This window comes from Ursus arctos, unplaced genomic scaffold (assembly GCF_023065955.2).
Source record: "Ursus arctos isolate Adak ecotype North America unplaced genomic scaffold, UrsArc2.0 scaffold_3, whole genome shotgun sequence".
NCBI classification, from domain to species: domain Eukaryota; kingdom Metazoa; phylum Chordata; class Mammalia; order Carnivora; family Ursidae; genus Ursus; species Ursus arctos.
In genome coordinates, this window is record NW_026622985.1 from 33,432,722 (window position 1) to 33,448,388 (window position 15,667).

The following is a 15,667-nucleotide window of genomic DNA, read 5'->3' on the forward strand; positions in this document are numbered from 1 at the left end:
AGTGTTGAAGTCTGAGGGACACCTGAATTCAAGGTCGAGCTTTGTAACTTATTAGACTTTAGGCAATGTTCTTCCTTAAATTTCTCCTCTTTAAAATGTGGATGGTATTATCTACTTCATGGAAGTTCTGGAAGGATTAAAGCGTCCCTTTAAGTCACTGGCAGATTTGGTGCTCACCAAAAATCTCCTGGCAGCTTTCTCCCCTATAAATCTCAAAATTTCTCAATCTTCTCTGTAACCTTAATACTCTTGAACCATTTGGAGTATACCAACTAAAGCCTTTTCATATGTTTCCTTAAAAATCTAGGAATTCTGGGGCACCTGGGTGGTGTAGTCATGTGGGTGTCCCACTCTTGGTTTCAGCTCAGGTCATCATCTCAGGGTTGTGGGCTGGAGCCCCAAATGGGGCTCTGCACTTAGCGGGGAATTTGCTTGGGACTCTTTGTTCCTCTCCCTCTGCCTGTCCATGCACACATTTCTCTCTCTATCTTCCCCCCCCCCCAATAAATAAATAAATAATTTTTTTTTTAAATCTAGGAATTCTTATGAATTTTCAGATAAGTTTGATTTTATGTGATCAGTTTTTTAAACCTGATGCATCATGAGAAAATGCCATTGAGTTTTCTGTCAGAATAATTATAAATAAATCAAGTTTCTTTTATAGTTGTTTTTAGACCAAATTTTAATTTTCTTAAATTGGGAATATGTATATTCTGTGGTCAGTAGTACTTCATTTAATTCAGAATAACTTTTTGTACCATCATCTAGTGTACAAAGTAAATGAATTCTTCTTAAATATAAACCTTGAGGGGTGCCTGGGTGGCTTAGTCAGTTAAGCATCTGACTCTTGCTTTCCACTCCGGTCATGATCTTGGGGTCGTGAGAATGAGTCCCAAGTCAGGCTCCACGCTGAGCATGGAGTCTGCTTGAGATTCTCTCTCCCTCCCCCTCTGTCCCTTCCCTGCTCACGTGCTCTCTCTCTCTCTATATATATATATAAAATAAATAAAACCTTTAATTAAATAAATGCTAAACTGAAATAAAATTTTCATGCCATCTTTGTCTAAGAAATGTGGTGTCCCTTAGTGGTCCAGTGAGCCATGATAACGCATGATAGTCATCCAGTTTGGGATCATGGGCCTCCAGAAAAAGAGCAAATCATACTGCAGCTCAGCAGAAAATTTAAAGAACCTAAATAATCCCTCTGAGACCCAGTAGTATCTTTCTTGGTTTCTAGCCTGGTAGGATGCCGCCACTTCTTATTAGAGTCCAACTGCTTGTTTACACAGATGGAGTTCAAATAAATTTAACTTGAATGGTATGATGTGAAAATTTTATTTGTGATGTAAAACTTCTCTTGGTTTATTGCGCTACTTCCACAATATAAGCATGTTGAATATCCTAGGGTAACCAGGATGATCATAAACCTGAGTATCTTTGTATTTATCACCAAAAGGTTCTATAATGGTCCTCAAAATTAGCCTATTTATGCTGGTGTCATGCACACTAACTGGCCTCTCTTCTAGTCTTTTCTGTCACTAAAACACAGAAAAATATGTTTGTACCCAAGTAATATCAGGTAGCCACAGGTTCTGCCTCTGCCCAAATCCGTGTTCTTCCCATACACTAAATAGAAAAGACTTCCCCTGGATGTGTTATAGATAACCCCACATATTAGCTAATATAGGAAGGAAGCCAAGTAACATCTTATTTTAAAGCTACCTTCACATTTTTCTTTTAACTTAATCATTTAACTTCTGAGTATGGTATGTGGTTGTCCCAAGGAATACAAAATCTAATAGTCTCACAAGTATTTGACAGTGTATGCTCTTTGTTTTCTTTTTTTTTCTTTCTGTTGCACATATCACAGTCACTTTTTATTTTTTTTTAAGATTTTATTTATTTATTTGACAGAGAGAGACAGCCAGCGAGAGAGGGAACACAAGCAGGGGGAGTGGGAGAGGAAGAAGCAGGCTCCTAGCGGAGGAGCCTGATGTGGGGCTCGATCCCAGAATGCCGGGATCACGCCCTGAGCTGAAGGCAGACGCTTAACAACTGCACCACCCAGGCGCCCCCCACAGTCACTTTTTAAAAACCAAACCTCCAAGAGCCTAGCTTATATTAGTTGTTTTTAGTAAAGATCTTAGTAAAGATCCTAACTTATATTAGTAAAATCATTATAGTATTAGTTATAACATTATGTAACAAGACCCAAGCATATGAAGTAAAGTTCAGTTACGACCTAGCATTGGAGCTTGCAAGTATTCCCAAGTTATCCAGGCAATCCTAATGACTATTTAAAATTTTTCTTTTTCCATTTTACCTTTTCTGTTTCCTTGGCATGGCAAAACCTGAAGTTTCTTTTGTTAAAGCCAAGTGATTTTATAATATGTATATAAAATCACACATTTTTTTCCTGGAAAAAGTGTATTTGTTTGTTTTATTTGCATTAAAAAAATTGCATGCTCTCCTGTATTTTATAACCTTTGGTTTATGCAGGAATATGCTGAATTTCAGTATCGGAGGAGGCACAGACAGCAGCGCCGTCGAGGAGATGTGCACAGTCTGCTCAGTAACCCTCCAGACCCTGATGAGCCTAGTGAGAGCACTTTAGGTAAGCTCCTAAGTTGGCTATGTGTTAGTCTCTTTGTTTGCCTGAATTCATTCTAAAAACTGGCTAATCTAAATGTTTGTGAAATAGTTTGTAGTGCAGATATACAGTCAATATGCAGATGCTTCAAATGTCACAGAACACAGAAAACCAGGGAGTTTAAGAACTTGGGCTGTGGAGTCACCCAGACCTGGATTCTTGACCCCATCTCTGCTGTGTGTCGGTGTGAAACTTGAGCCAAGTTCACTTAACCTCTCCAAGCTTCAGTCTCCTCTTTCCAAAGAAGCAGTAATAGTGCCACGTTGTGGGCTCACCATGAGCATTCAGTGAGAGAATACACGTAAAACCCTTAAGCACTAGTAGCACCTAGTGAGCACTCAATAAATTATAGCTCTTGATCACTGTTAGGGTGTTCATGGAGTATTTTTCTCCTAGCCTCAGTTCTCCTCTAAACATTCTTTAAAGAGAGAAGATTTCTGGTATTGGAGATAAATGATTTTAATTATCAACTTTTAAATGTTAAATTGTTAATGGAAAATCTTCAAACTGTAATGTCCGCAGATGATCTTTAATGTATCAGGATCAATGAGCCTAAAGATTTGTTCTTCGAGCAATTGTAATTCCAAAATTCCTTAGTTTTTAGAACTCTGAAAACTAATATACCTTTGTTATTGCTTAAGGAAAAAAAGTGGAATGGATGGTAGCACTTGCATCTATGAATAGAACCATATATAGTGCAAACAAAAACGTAAAGAACAATCATGTGTTTGAAGTAGTAGTATTAGATATATATACATATAGATATATATACAGAAATATATATATATATATTTTTTTTTTTTTTTTAAATAAAGGAAGCCAGTTAGCGCCCCCTTTTGAAGCCCAGTGTGGGACTTGAACACAACAACCCTGAGATCAAGGCCTGAGCTGAGATCAAAAGTTGGATACCTAACTGACTGAGCCACCCTGGTGCCCAGTATTAGATGTATTTTGATGAGACAAATATGGAGGAGAAATCTCTGAAAGATTAAGTGAACACGGGTTTTCAACAGCACTGAAAGAGAAATTGTCGGCCAAAAGAAAAAGATGAGTGAAATCTTGTATGACAGAATTGTCTCTGGTTCCATTTGCTTTAAAACAGATATCCCAGATGGTGGCAGTGGCCGCAGGCCTGGCACCTCGGTGGTGAGCTCCGCATCTATGAGCGTGCTGCACAGCTCTTCCTTGCGCGACTACACCCCTGCCAGTCGCTCTGAAAACCAGGACTCTCTTCAGGTAGCCTTCCTGGGCAGCCTCTTCGCCCCTGTTCATGCTCTTTCTCTGTTTAGCCTGGCTTCCTATTTTTACTTTAATTGCTTTCCTTTTTCTTCTTTTCATTCTAAAACCTTTGTTGCGGAGGTGTAATACCGGAAAAGATTCCTAAATTTCAGAGATCTCTTAAGGAATTTTTTGCTCTTTAAATGGGCAAGGAGAAAATTAAAATAAGATTTGATTAGATAAAACAATAATTCTGTATAAAGAGAGGTAATATTTATTATTATCTTCGGCAAAAGAATAGTTGGTAAACCTCATTGAGTTGAATCATTTTTCCTTTTAAATTTTGAAGTGATTTTACTTTCTGTCACCTCAGGCCCTGAGTTCCTTGGATGAAGATGATCCCAATATACTTCTTGCAATACAGTTATCACTGCAAGAATCCGGGCTGGCCATTGATGAGGAAAATAGAGACTTCCTCAGTAATGAGGCATCCCTAGGCGCGATAGGCACCTCTTTACCTTCCAGGCTAGACTCGGTCCCCAGGAACACAGATAGCCCTCGGGCTGCGTTGAGCAGCTCTGAGCTGTTGGAACTTGGTGACAGCCTCATGAGATTAGGAGAAGAAAGTGACCCATTTTCAACTGACACTCTGAGTTCACACCCTCTCAGTGAGGCAAGAAGTGAATTCTACCCCTCATCCAGTGACCCTGACTCAGCTGGCCAGGACGCCAACATCAATGACAATCTTCTTGGCAATATCATGGCTTGGTTTCATGACATGAACCCTCAGAGTATTGCCCTGATTCCTCCAGCAGCTACAGAAATCAGTGCAGATTCCCAGCTCCCCTGTGTCAAAGATGAGTCAGAAGGTGTGAGGGATGTGGAACTGGTGCCACCGGAAGAAGACTCGGTGTTTGAAGATGCTGTGGTCAGTGAAGGTAGAGGAACCCAAATAGAAGAAGGAAATCCTTTAGAAGAAAATACTCTGGCTGGGGAGGCAGCATCTCCAGCTGGCAATAGTGATAATGAGGCAGCCAACAAGGGGGATGGTTCAGATGTTTCAAGTCAAACACCTCAGACCTCAAGTGACTGGCTTGAACAAGTCCATTTAGTGTGAACTGCAGACCTCTGAGCTCTAAGGGAATCACAGGTACAGATGGTGTTCTGGTGGAGTATGCTTTACAGAGACTTGATCCACTCAATTCCAACTCAATTTTAAACCACTGACATTAGGGTTGAATACGAAGGAGTTCCCTTGAATGGTAGCTTCGTTTCTGATTTTAACCTTACAGAGAATTTCCTTTGTATTTAATGAGATAGCTTTTCCCCTTTGTGCTGACAAAAAAGAAGAGTAAGAGAAACACAAATGGAATGAGTAGGCCAGATTCCACATTCTGAGAAAGTGCAGTTGTCTGTTAAGCCTAAGGTTGGCAATACTTAAATTGAACGTTTAAATTAAAGGCTTACTCCCTAATCCTTGGGTGGTTTTTCCTGTTTTAAAGAAAATGTTTTCTTCATTTTGGAAGTTACTTTGGACAGATCTAATAACATTTTGTTCCTCAGTCTGTCTGTGCTCTCCCATCACTTCCTTCCTTCCTTTCTGTCTGAGCAGTGTGAATTGAGGTATTCAAGGCTTCTCCTTAGTGCTACATCTACCACAGTGTAGTTTTCATATGAATCAAAGATTTCTTGTCATGTCTATTACAGTCCACTTGTGCCAAACTGACTCATGCGCTGACTAACAAGGCGTGCAGGCGTGCAGTGTCCTGGAGGGCTCCAGAGGAGTCTCGGCCTTCTCGGGAGTTAAAGGTGCCACTTGGTAGCAGTGATATTCCAGAATTGAATGGGCTTTTGTTGCCATGGAGACTGCATTTAAATAAATGTAGCCTGTAGCTTAAGTTAACTAAACCTAATGCTGCTGTTAAAAACAGTTTATTTTAATATTAAAATACAGTTGATTAGCAACAGCGGTGCTGTATTTTAAGAGACACTTTATTGGAAGTGCAATCATAGTTCTTTGTTTTCACACTTTTACAGTGCATTCTAATTACTAATGGGTGCAATTACTTTTAATGGTAAGTGTTTTATAAAATAGAAAAAAAGTGGAGTTTTCATGAGTTATAGTAAATCCCACAATTATTAAAAAATTCAATAAAACATCCTGCGCAACATGTTACCGTGCCTTTGCCTAACTAAATGGATAGTTGCCAGTTAAATAAGTGAGTAATTCAAATTCCAGTGTCTCTTCTGAAGTAACTATGCTATGAATTGCAAAGACCTCCATAAAACCACCCATGGCCTTGCCTTTACAGTAAATATAACAACTAAAATGTTCAATCAGTTTGTTTGCCTAAATAGCAAATGCTGACATGTGTTTGTTCTATTGCACAATACTCATTTGCTGTGTGATTACTGTTTAGTGTTGAAAAAAATCAACTTCCTAGTTATCAGTGTATTACTGTGAAGAAAATACTGGTCATAGTTGTAATTAAGATACAATGGTACAGTGTGTAATTAAAACTAGAGTAAACTGTTGGAATGGCTGTTTTACTTACATATTACCAAAACTAGCATAACACAAACAAAATAGATATGCCACACTCCATTTAATGTTTTGCCAGATTCTTACCAGAAATCTACAGATACCAAAATTTCAGTACTGAGTGTGTACAGGCAAGTCCTGGGCTGGGTAAAAGGTTATATTAGTATTGATATCCATGTGAGTTGTGATTACGGTTTTTGATTAATTTTTTTTTCTCCAGAACCTGCTTTTCAAATTCTGTCCTTCAAATTCATATGGCTAGGACATTATATTAGGGTACTTAATTCCCCAGTTTCCCTTGGAATAAACTGTATGTGCATTGCTCCTATGCCATGGATATCAAAGGTCCATGTTAGCTTTTATTTCCCCAGTTATCAGAAACATCAATGTCAATCCCCATTAAATTAGTTGGGGAAAATATTAACTTTGTCTACAGTGTATTACTGTATATTAAACTGAAACAGTCCATTAAAGGATTTTTTTACAAATTTATTTTGGATTAAAAATATTGACACCAATCAGTTTTTAGACCAAGTTGTAATTTTTCAGTAGAAAGAGTCTTTGTATCACATTGAAGCGTCTTGCAAAGCTGCAATAAGGTGAGAAAGAGTGGTCCATGTGAAGACAGTGTATGTGGTGGGTTCCGGCTCCTTGCACCTTGTGCAGTACCCTTTGTTTCTGTGCTGTTATCTCCTGAGCATGAAAAATGATCATTATTCAATTTGTATTTCCTTGGTACATATTTTAAAAACAACACAGTCATTGACTTTACAATTCAGAAATAAAGTTTGGCAAAGCCTATTTTGTAAACAAGTTAATTTTATAATGTAAAAAAAAAAAAATTACTCTAACCTTGACTTGTTATTTGCACTTTCATAGTCTATACTTGATACATTCCCACTTTATATACAGTAGGATTCTACAAACGTGTAGATGTTTGGCCAAATGAATGCTGTTAATAATATGTAAAATTCTTTGATTAAACATTTATTACTTAAACTACTTCACTTTTGTCTCATTACATTATAGACTTTGTTTTAACCAAGTCAGGAAGCTGATTTTCTTCAAATTAAATTCCCTCCGATATAATGGGATTAATTTGGTTCTTACATTTTTACACTAGCCCATTTCCTGAGTATTTTATACCCCAAAGATAAACTCTAAAACACTGCATGACAATGTGTTAAAACATTGTGACTTCAGTGCTCCTTTTATTTTCATCACTGTAGCTTTCAGGAGAAAAGTGTTATGATTTTTCCTTGAAATCTCCGATAGAAACACACAGGAAAAAGAATTTTGATGTATTTTGTGAAATTGCTTAGGGCAGGAAAAATTTTGTATGCCCTATGAATAGAAACACCACCATTTTATTATTCTGTCCCTTCTGAGTTACCGAAACAGCCCTTTGCATCCGAACTTCAGGTTTCGTGGAGTCTGCCGGTGATAACCACTTAGTCATGTCATTGTATTTATGCTTTTCATTGTGTGGATCTGAAGCTTAACCACTAATGTCCATCTGCTGAATTATTCTTCAAATGTTGTTTACTGCAGCCACTGATCTCATTTTTGTTCTCCTTTTAGTCCTCAAATACTGTTGTTTACCTGTCGTGAATTAAAACCTGAGACTTACTGAAGTTTGCTTGTAATCTTAAAACAGTTATAGTTAGTGTATCTCTGAAGAGTAAAATCTTGGAATCTAACAAATTTGGGGAGTTTTTTTTTAGGCTGAAATAAAAACTCGATAGGAAAAAAATTGTCATGTGCTCTGCGCTGGGGCTGAGTGGTATTATCTCAGCATTGGGCCATCAGGATAATCACTGGGTCTTTTCCTTAGCAACAGTACGTTACTGCCTTGTCAGCCATCACCCTCTCACCACAATAGATGTCTTTCTAGAAAAATGGAAGTGGCTCTTTCTAGATTATGGAGTGACCATCCTTATTTTAGGAACAGGCAGTCATCATAGTTCTTAAAGAAAGATGGACCAGAAAGTTTTCTTTAGCTGTCTGTTCCACTTACGACTGACAGGTGGCTGACAAACTGTGAGTAGTGCGCAAACTTTTGAACAAGGGCCTAGCCCACACAAGGCATCAGTTTACAGAGAGCACAAGAGATGCATACATGGACAAAACAGAACACAACATAGGAAAGGCTAATTGTCAGACAAGACAGGCCAGTTCTCTTGCACCTCTTCTGCGCCCACACGGTTTGCTGGGTGTCCCAAGACTGCAAGGCCTGACGACAGTTTTGCCTGGGTATTTCCCAGAATTTATGTTGTTAGTAACCTTGAGGACAGGAAGCAGGTACGCTGTAAAAGCAGTGTATTCCTCACTCTCAGTGTTCCAGCTGCATGCTCGGCATCCGTCCGGGCCCGTTGCATTGCCCTGTGGAACTAAGGACAGGGGAACTGCCACAAACATGCTGGTGTTCATTCTGCAGGTTGTGTCATGAATGCTAAGTAAAATCCTTGGCCTCTGACCCGAGAGTCTTGTGTCTTCCGTCATCATCCATAATACCGTGACAGGCCAGCTTGCTTACTGGTTCTTACGGATAGGGTAAAATCAAATCCCAGACCTGACAGTTTTGGCAGTGGGGATGGAATGCTGACAGAGACATGATTTTTCTGGAAGAGGAACCGTGGGTCAAATTTGGGAATATAAGACTCCCTGGAATCTATCTGGTAGTGAATGCTTTCCCCCAAGTGACAGATGAGGGGTAAGGGGGAGAGTAGGGGTTCCCACTGTCCTACTTATTGCTGAACAGAAGTTGAACTAATGTTTAAAGGCTTAGCCAGAAAAGCTAGGATTGAAACAAGCTGCCCAAATGGTGCCTTGATGGTTGGTGACTCCTGCAGGCAGGCAGAGGAAGGAATATTTTCATGCCAAGGAATCAGCAATACCTGTTAACTATCAGAAAGGCAGATATAGTTCCTGAATCAAGGAGTCCCCAAACATAAAATAAATAGTATCAGCGATAAGAGCCTTGCTTTTTGATTGAGAGATTTGGGTGGACCAAAAACTTTAGAAGTTGATTTGGTTGGGCTGCAAGCAGTCGTGGCACTGTTCACGTGCAAAAGTGCATGCAGAGCAGGTGGCCCTGACAGCTGGCAACAATGACAAGGTGTGAAGTGCTGGAGTGACAGAGGTGCCAAAGACTGCTGGGTGGGTGTGGAGAAGAAAGAAGCCCCTGGCTCTGGTTCTCTCTGGATGCTAACAGGCATCACCACTGCCATGGGAGAGGTAGTTGGGCCACTGAGCCTGGAGCAAGAGGCTAAAGGAGAAAAAAACTAACAGTTAAGTTCCCTCCCCACAGGCTAGCCTCCTCCACCTCCTCAGGTTTCCTACCCTCTTGGTTGGGGGGTAGCAGGATTCGGCACCCGTATGGCACCTGCGGTAGCTCCTGACTCACACATTTTATACTCCTCAGCGGGGAAAGGCATTTGAACGAGCCCCGCAGCAGAGAAGGTAGGCTTCCCTTGTGAGTGGGGCCCTTTGGGTGATTCAATGTAATGTCACAGCTTCCAAATCCAAACTCTATCGGAACTGATGTGTTATGTGCCCAGAAGTACCTATCTCATAATTTCCATGGGGTTTCTCCCATTCAAGGATTGCCATGTGTAGAGAAGTGACAGTGGGGCATGTAAATCACTCCCCAATTAGCCTCCTTGTCCTCCCCTCTCCAGTGGTCCAGCAGAAACAATAAAGAACCCTGGAGGAGAAAGGGAACACACTCCTTTGGTTAAAGTACTCAGGCCGTTTCCCAGCACAACATTGCCACCTGTCTGATGCAGCCGCCAAGTACACCCATTTTGGAGAAATTCCACTATTAACCGGCTCCTAGGCTCTTGTTGAAACTGAATGCCTGCCTCATAGAGGCCTTGTGACTCACCGCTGTGACATCTCCAATTTGGAGTGAGTCAGCTGTATTTAGAAAATTAACCTGGGCCTAGAAGGCCTTGCAAGTCAAATAGAAATGATGTTAGAAAAGGTATATTTGAGAGCACAGCTAGCCTGACCCCAGTAAGTATCTCAATTTTACATGAAAAAAATTAGTAACTACCCCTTCAGGAGATATTTTGAGCCCAACTTCACTGCCTGAAGCAATGTCACACGGGCTTAGTGGGGGGTCTCAGTTCGCAGAATGCCTGCACTTGGTTCAATTGCTTGGCAGCAATTTGTACCAAGCCCCTGCAGAATTTTCTTGTAAGCTATAGATAACACAATTCTAAAATTTATATGGAAAGGCAAAGGGACTAAGATAGCTGAAAAGCTAAAAACTATTTTGAAAAAAGAAAAATTAAGTGGGAGGAATCATTCTCAATTTCAAGACTACAGTAGTCAAGACTGTGATACTGGTGGAAGGATAGACACATAGATCTACAGAAGATGGAGAATTAAAACAGCCCCACACAGATACCATCAGCTGACTGAAAAAGGTACAAAAGCAGTAAATAGAGAAAGGATGGTTTTTTTCAACAAATGGTGCCGGAACAATTGGTTTTAAAATGGGCAAAAATATGAATGTCTACCTAAGCCTCACACTTTACATAAAATTTAAAATGGATCACAAATTTAAGTGTAAATATAGAACTTTCAAGAAAAAAAAAAACATAGTAGAAAAACCTTCATGATCCAGATTAAGCAAAGAATTCTTCCACTTGATACCAGAAGCATGATCCATAAAAGAAAACATTGATAAATTGGACCTCATCAAAATTGAGCACTTCGCAAAAGACCCTTGTGAAGGTGAAAAGCTGCAGACTGAGAGATTTGCAGACCACATATCTAGAATATATAAAGAACTGTCAAAACTCAACAGTAAAAAGACAATCCAGTATAAAATGGACAAAAGGCATGAAGAGTCATTTTGCTGAAGAAGATACATGGCTAACAAATGAGCACATGAACAGTTCAACATCACTATCTGCCAGGAAATATAAATTAAAATAACAATAAGGCAGACTACATGCCTAAACAACTGGCAAAAATAGAAAGCATCAACACCAAATGTTGGCAAGCATGCAGAGAAACTGGATCACCCAGGCACTGCTGGCGGGAATGTGATGGCACAGCCACCCTGGAAAATAGTTGGGTAGTTTCTTTAAGAACCAAGCATCTATTTACTAGAGGACCCAGCACTTGCTCTCCTGGAGGGAAAGTGAAAAACATGTCCACAGAAAAACCTGTACATAATTATTCATAGCAGCTTTTGTAGAAACTGGAATCCACCAAAATGCCCTCTAGTAGAGGAACGGCTAACTGTGGTCTCTCCATACTAGGGAATGCTACTCAGCAATGAAGGGATGAACAACTGACACGATGTGCAACAACTGGGATGGATCCCAAAGGCACGCTGAGTGAAGAAAGCCAATCTCAAAATGTCACCTACTGTATGATTCCATTTATGTAACATTTTTTGAAATGACAAAATAGAGATGCAAACAAATGAGTGGTGGTCAGGGGTTAGGGATGGTGGGGGGCAGGGAGAGGCGTGTGTGGCTATAAAGGGGTTGCACACGGGACATCTTTGTGGTGATGGAATGGTCTGTCTTGGTTATGCTGTCTACATGAATCTACACGTGTGGTAAAATCACAGAACTACATATTGTACTAATGTCAGTTGCCTGGTTCTGATATTGTACGTTATGTAAGAACCATTGGGGGAAACTGGGTAAAGAGTGCACAGGGCCTCTCTACATTTTCTTTGTAACGTCCTGTGAATCTGTAATTATTTCAAAATAAAAAGTTTTAAAAAATATATATAGGCCAAATTTGGCATGCAGGCTATGGTTTGCTGACTGCATCTTTAGAGCAATAATCGGATAAATAAAAGGTTATCTTATGAGCTGTCAGTAGTGCTGCAACTTGGGATCCATCGATGGGATCTTCAGCAGTGGATTTGTTTCAAAGACTTTGATTAAGTAAATATACTGGAACTGCCAATATTTGTTCTTGACGGTAGTGTCAAGTTCATGCCACAGACGTTTTGGCCATTGACATTCTTTTGAGCCTCTGAGTGCCAAGTGGCATACCGATTTTAAAAAGAACAAGGCTAACTATGCAATAGCCTTTAACATGAGTAGTTTCACCAAGACCCGTTTGTATGTAGATAGATACACGTGCTCCTCAAACCCTGTCTACAGCTAGAGGAGGGAATACCCATTTGGGATAATACAAGAACAGCAGTTAAAAATAAATTATAGATAGCCCCACATTTGTGGGCATTATAGAAAGTATAACCTGAATTCTATGGATTCTCCTGTTTCCTTTCCTGTAAGTTTCCACTACCCCGTCATGGACATCCTAAGTTGTACAAAGGTGCTACACATCATTGGATTTGAGGTCACTCCTGACAGATTTTCAAACTGGGGACTCTTCTCAAAAGACGAATTTCTAATAATGGTAGTAAATTAATCTCATCAGATAGACTGATGCCAAGAGGTGAGCTTAGAGTCCTTACTAAATGCAGAAGTAAAAAGATTGTCATGGATGTATCAGAATTTCTTTTAATCAAGTCACCACTATGTAACAACACATACAGTAGACTCGCAGTAGGCTGTGTGTGGTTGGGAACATTGCTGAGACATTGGAAATGCCTGATGTGGTGCTGGGACAGCAGAAATTTAAAAAAGAAATCAGCTGGCCTGTCCCTGTTACATGCAGGAAGGTTTTCTTGATGCCAGGAGAGTATGCAAAACTTAAGCTTCCTAGCTGAATTTTCTTCTTTTATGGAATTAATTCACCAGGACTCGGGTATCACAGCCTTGACAGGTACACACATGGCAGTGTTTGTTAATGTATCCAGGAGCTTTAGAGGGTTCCTCCCAGATTTTTTTGCTGAGTGGCTTTAAAGTCCCTTTCTCTTCTACTTGTTCATATCTCAGAGGTTATGCCCATCTTCAGGACTTTGCCGCTAAGTAATCAGAGATTATAAACACAACTAGAAACTCTACTAAAGTAATGCAGGTAGAGCTAATCTGAAACAACAGGTTACCAAAAAGTCAGGTGTACGTGCCTGTAGTGTTTGTACTTAAAATTCAAATGTCTTACTTGAGATCTGTAAATTCAGTTAAATCTAGAAACGAAGCTCTATGGTAAATCATTCTAGAGAGACCAGAAGAGGCCATCTAATTTCCCCCATCCTACCCCTGCACAATTCTTCCATGCTGGAAATGGTCCCTTCTTGTTTGCATGCCAAATATTGAAAGGGTTCAGACTCAAAAGGCTTCCTGGGAGCAAATAGATTGCTTGAGATAAAATTTACTCTACGTAATTACTATATTAAGTATTATAATGATTTCTATAAAGTCAATTCTGTAGAACTTGAAACCAAAAATTTCCTAGACTTGCCAGGTGCTATATTAGTAAGAGAAAATAGACAGAAGCATTCCCTGCATCTATATATTATACATAGCAGAATTCTCAAAAATTCAACTATGCATATCCGGTAGTTACCAAAAACATACTTCCCAAAGCAATTTATGATAGCTTTTATAGTTCGATGATATTACTTCAAACATACTATGATTCTAGATTCATCTATTGGGATCTTAACGTATTAATCATGTAAACAATGGGTTGGCAAATTTTTCTGTAAAAATCCAGCTGGTAAATATTTCAGACTTTGCAGGCCATACAGTCTCTGTGGCTACTACTCCATTCTGCTGTTGTAGCACAAAAGCATTCATAGCCAACAAGTAAATGAATGGCTGTGGCTATGTTCTAATAAAACTTTATTTATAAAAACAGACTAGATTTGGTTCAGGGGCCTTAGTTTGCTGAACTCTGGTATAAATGAACTGTCCATATATATAATGTTTGTATTACAAGGAGGTACCAGGGCATTTAATATCTTGATAGTATTTTCCCTGTAAGCACCTTCTCCAAAGCAGGCCTGCTTTCCCCCCCACCCCATAAGATCTCCATAAGAGTCTTTACATGGTATGACCTTTAATCTTCATTTTGGTCAAGATCCAGTTCAAAGTTTTTCTGTGTTGTTTTGTTTACTATATAGTTTCTGATGTAGGCTCAGTCTGTTTTCTTTCTCCAGCAAATCTCTCCCCACATTGGGCATCTCTTAACTTCTGTGGCAGTAACAGGTTAATCTCAGGTCAGGAACCTACCTCCCTTTGTACAAGTGGTAGCTTTTGGAGTTCTAGAATCACTGGAAAGAAGGCAGAGGAATTTGGCTCAGCAAACGCCTGGAGATTCTAACTGACCATAAAGTCCACTGTTACCTCCAGGCTCCCCTCAGTTCTACATCTCTCCAATTGGCTACAATTTGGGGAAAGGGGAGGGTAGGCAAGGGTCTTCTGGGTGTCTGGGACTTGGCTTGCAGCAATTTGAGAGACATACACCATGACTAAGAATTGCAGAGTTGCACTTTGAAGGTTCAGCCAACAAAATTTGCCCCTACTGGCACCTGGTTTTCCTTTAGGAGACAAAGAAATGGCAGAAACATTCTAAAGCAATGGTTAAGATAGAAAGGAGTCCTAGAAAAGCTTCAAGAGAAAGGTCTGGCCCTGGCAAAAAATAGGTGGGATTTGCAAATTATTTTGCCCAGTCAGGTTCACTTCAACTCCACATTAGCCAGTTTATGATTAACTTTGGACCTCCGGAGAACCAAGACTAACCTCCTCAATGGAAGGAATCAAACTTCCTTCCCAAGTAAGCTTTTTATTCCCACACCCTTGATTTTTCAATCTGATTCTATTTTATTTTATTCCATTTGTCTAATTTGCAATGCCATAGCATCAAAAACATACTGTACAGGCAACGCTCACCTAAATCTAAACCATTGGCCAATTGATCCATTTCCGGTTGATCATGAAAGAATTATGCTATCGTGATCTGAAGTCATCTCAGAATTATAATCCACTGTTGTTTGCAAGTTTCCCAAACTAGAACTCTTTGCTCTTGATCGTGTCTATTTGGGAAAGTTCATTTGCCTTATTCACAGCCTTCCTTTCTCTAATACTTTCGATAAATGAGGAAGGCCTTTTCCCAGTCCTCTAAGGCTGACTCCTGAATGCACAACCCCTGGCAGCCAGATTAACCCTCCTCCGCTGTTTTCTGAGTCCTGATCTCCTCAGCACAGGCTCTGCAGACCGTACTTCCTCTGCTTCACATCTCCCCTCCATCTCAAAAGAGGCGCCACAGGTAAATGTTCCAATCCTTCTCTCCAATTTTGGAAAAAAGGGCTCTGGGCCTGTCTGAGGCCATCCCTTTTCCTATCCCTACTCACTAGGATTTTTCTCCTT

At 39.9% G+C, this 15,667-nt stretch overlaps 1 protein-coding gene across 8 annotated transcripts in view; it reads left to right on the forward strand.

Annotated features, from left to right (window-relative positions):
- The window catches only part of ANKIB1 (ankyrin repeat and IBR domain containing 1), a 248,689-nt gene extending 241,279 nt beyond the window's left edge, over positions 1-7,410 (forward strand). For 4 of the 8 annotated variants that reach the window (XM_048212861.2, XM_057304104.1, XM_057304103.1 and 1 more), the window contains 3 exons: positions 2,500-2,614; positions 3,753-3,886; positions 4,242-7,410. In XM_048212861.2, the coding sequence (XP_048068818.1) occupies positions 2,500-2,614; positions 3,753-3,886; positions 4,242-4,985 (993 nt within the window). In that variant the 3' untranslated portion in view covers positions 4,986-7,410. The remainder of the gene's footprint in view (positions 1-2,499; positions 2,615-3,752; positions 3,887-4,241) is intronic. The other 4 variants (XM_057304106.1, XM_048212863.2, XM_026505446.4 and 1 more) reach the window with 3 other exon arrangements.
- The last annotated feature ends 8,257 nt before the right edge of the window (positions 7,411-15,667 follow it).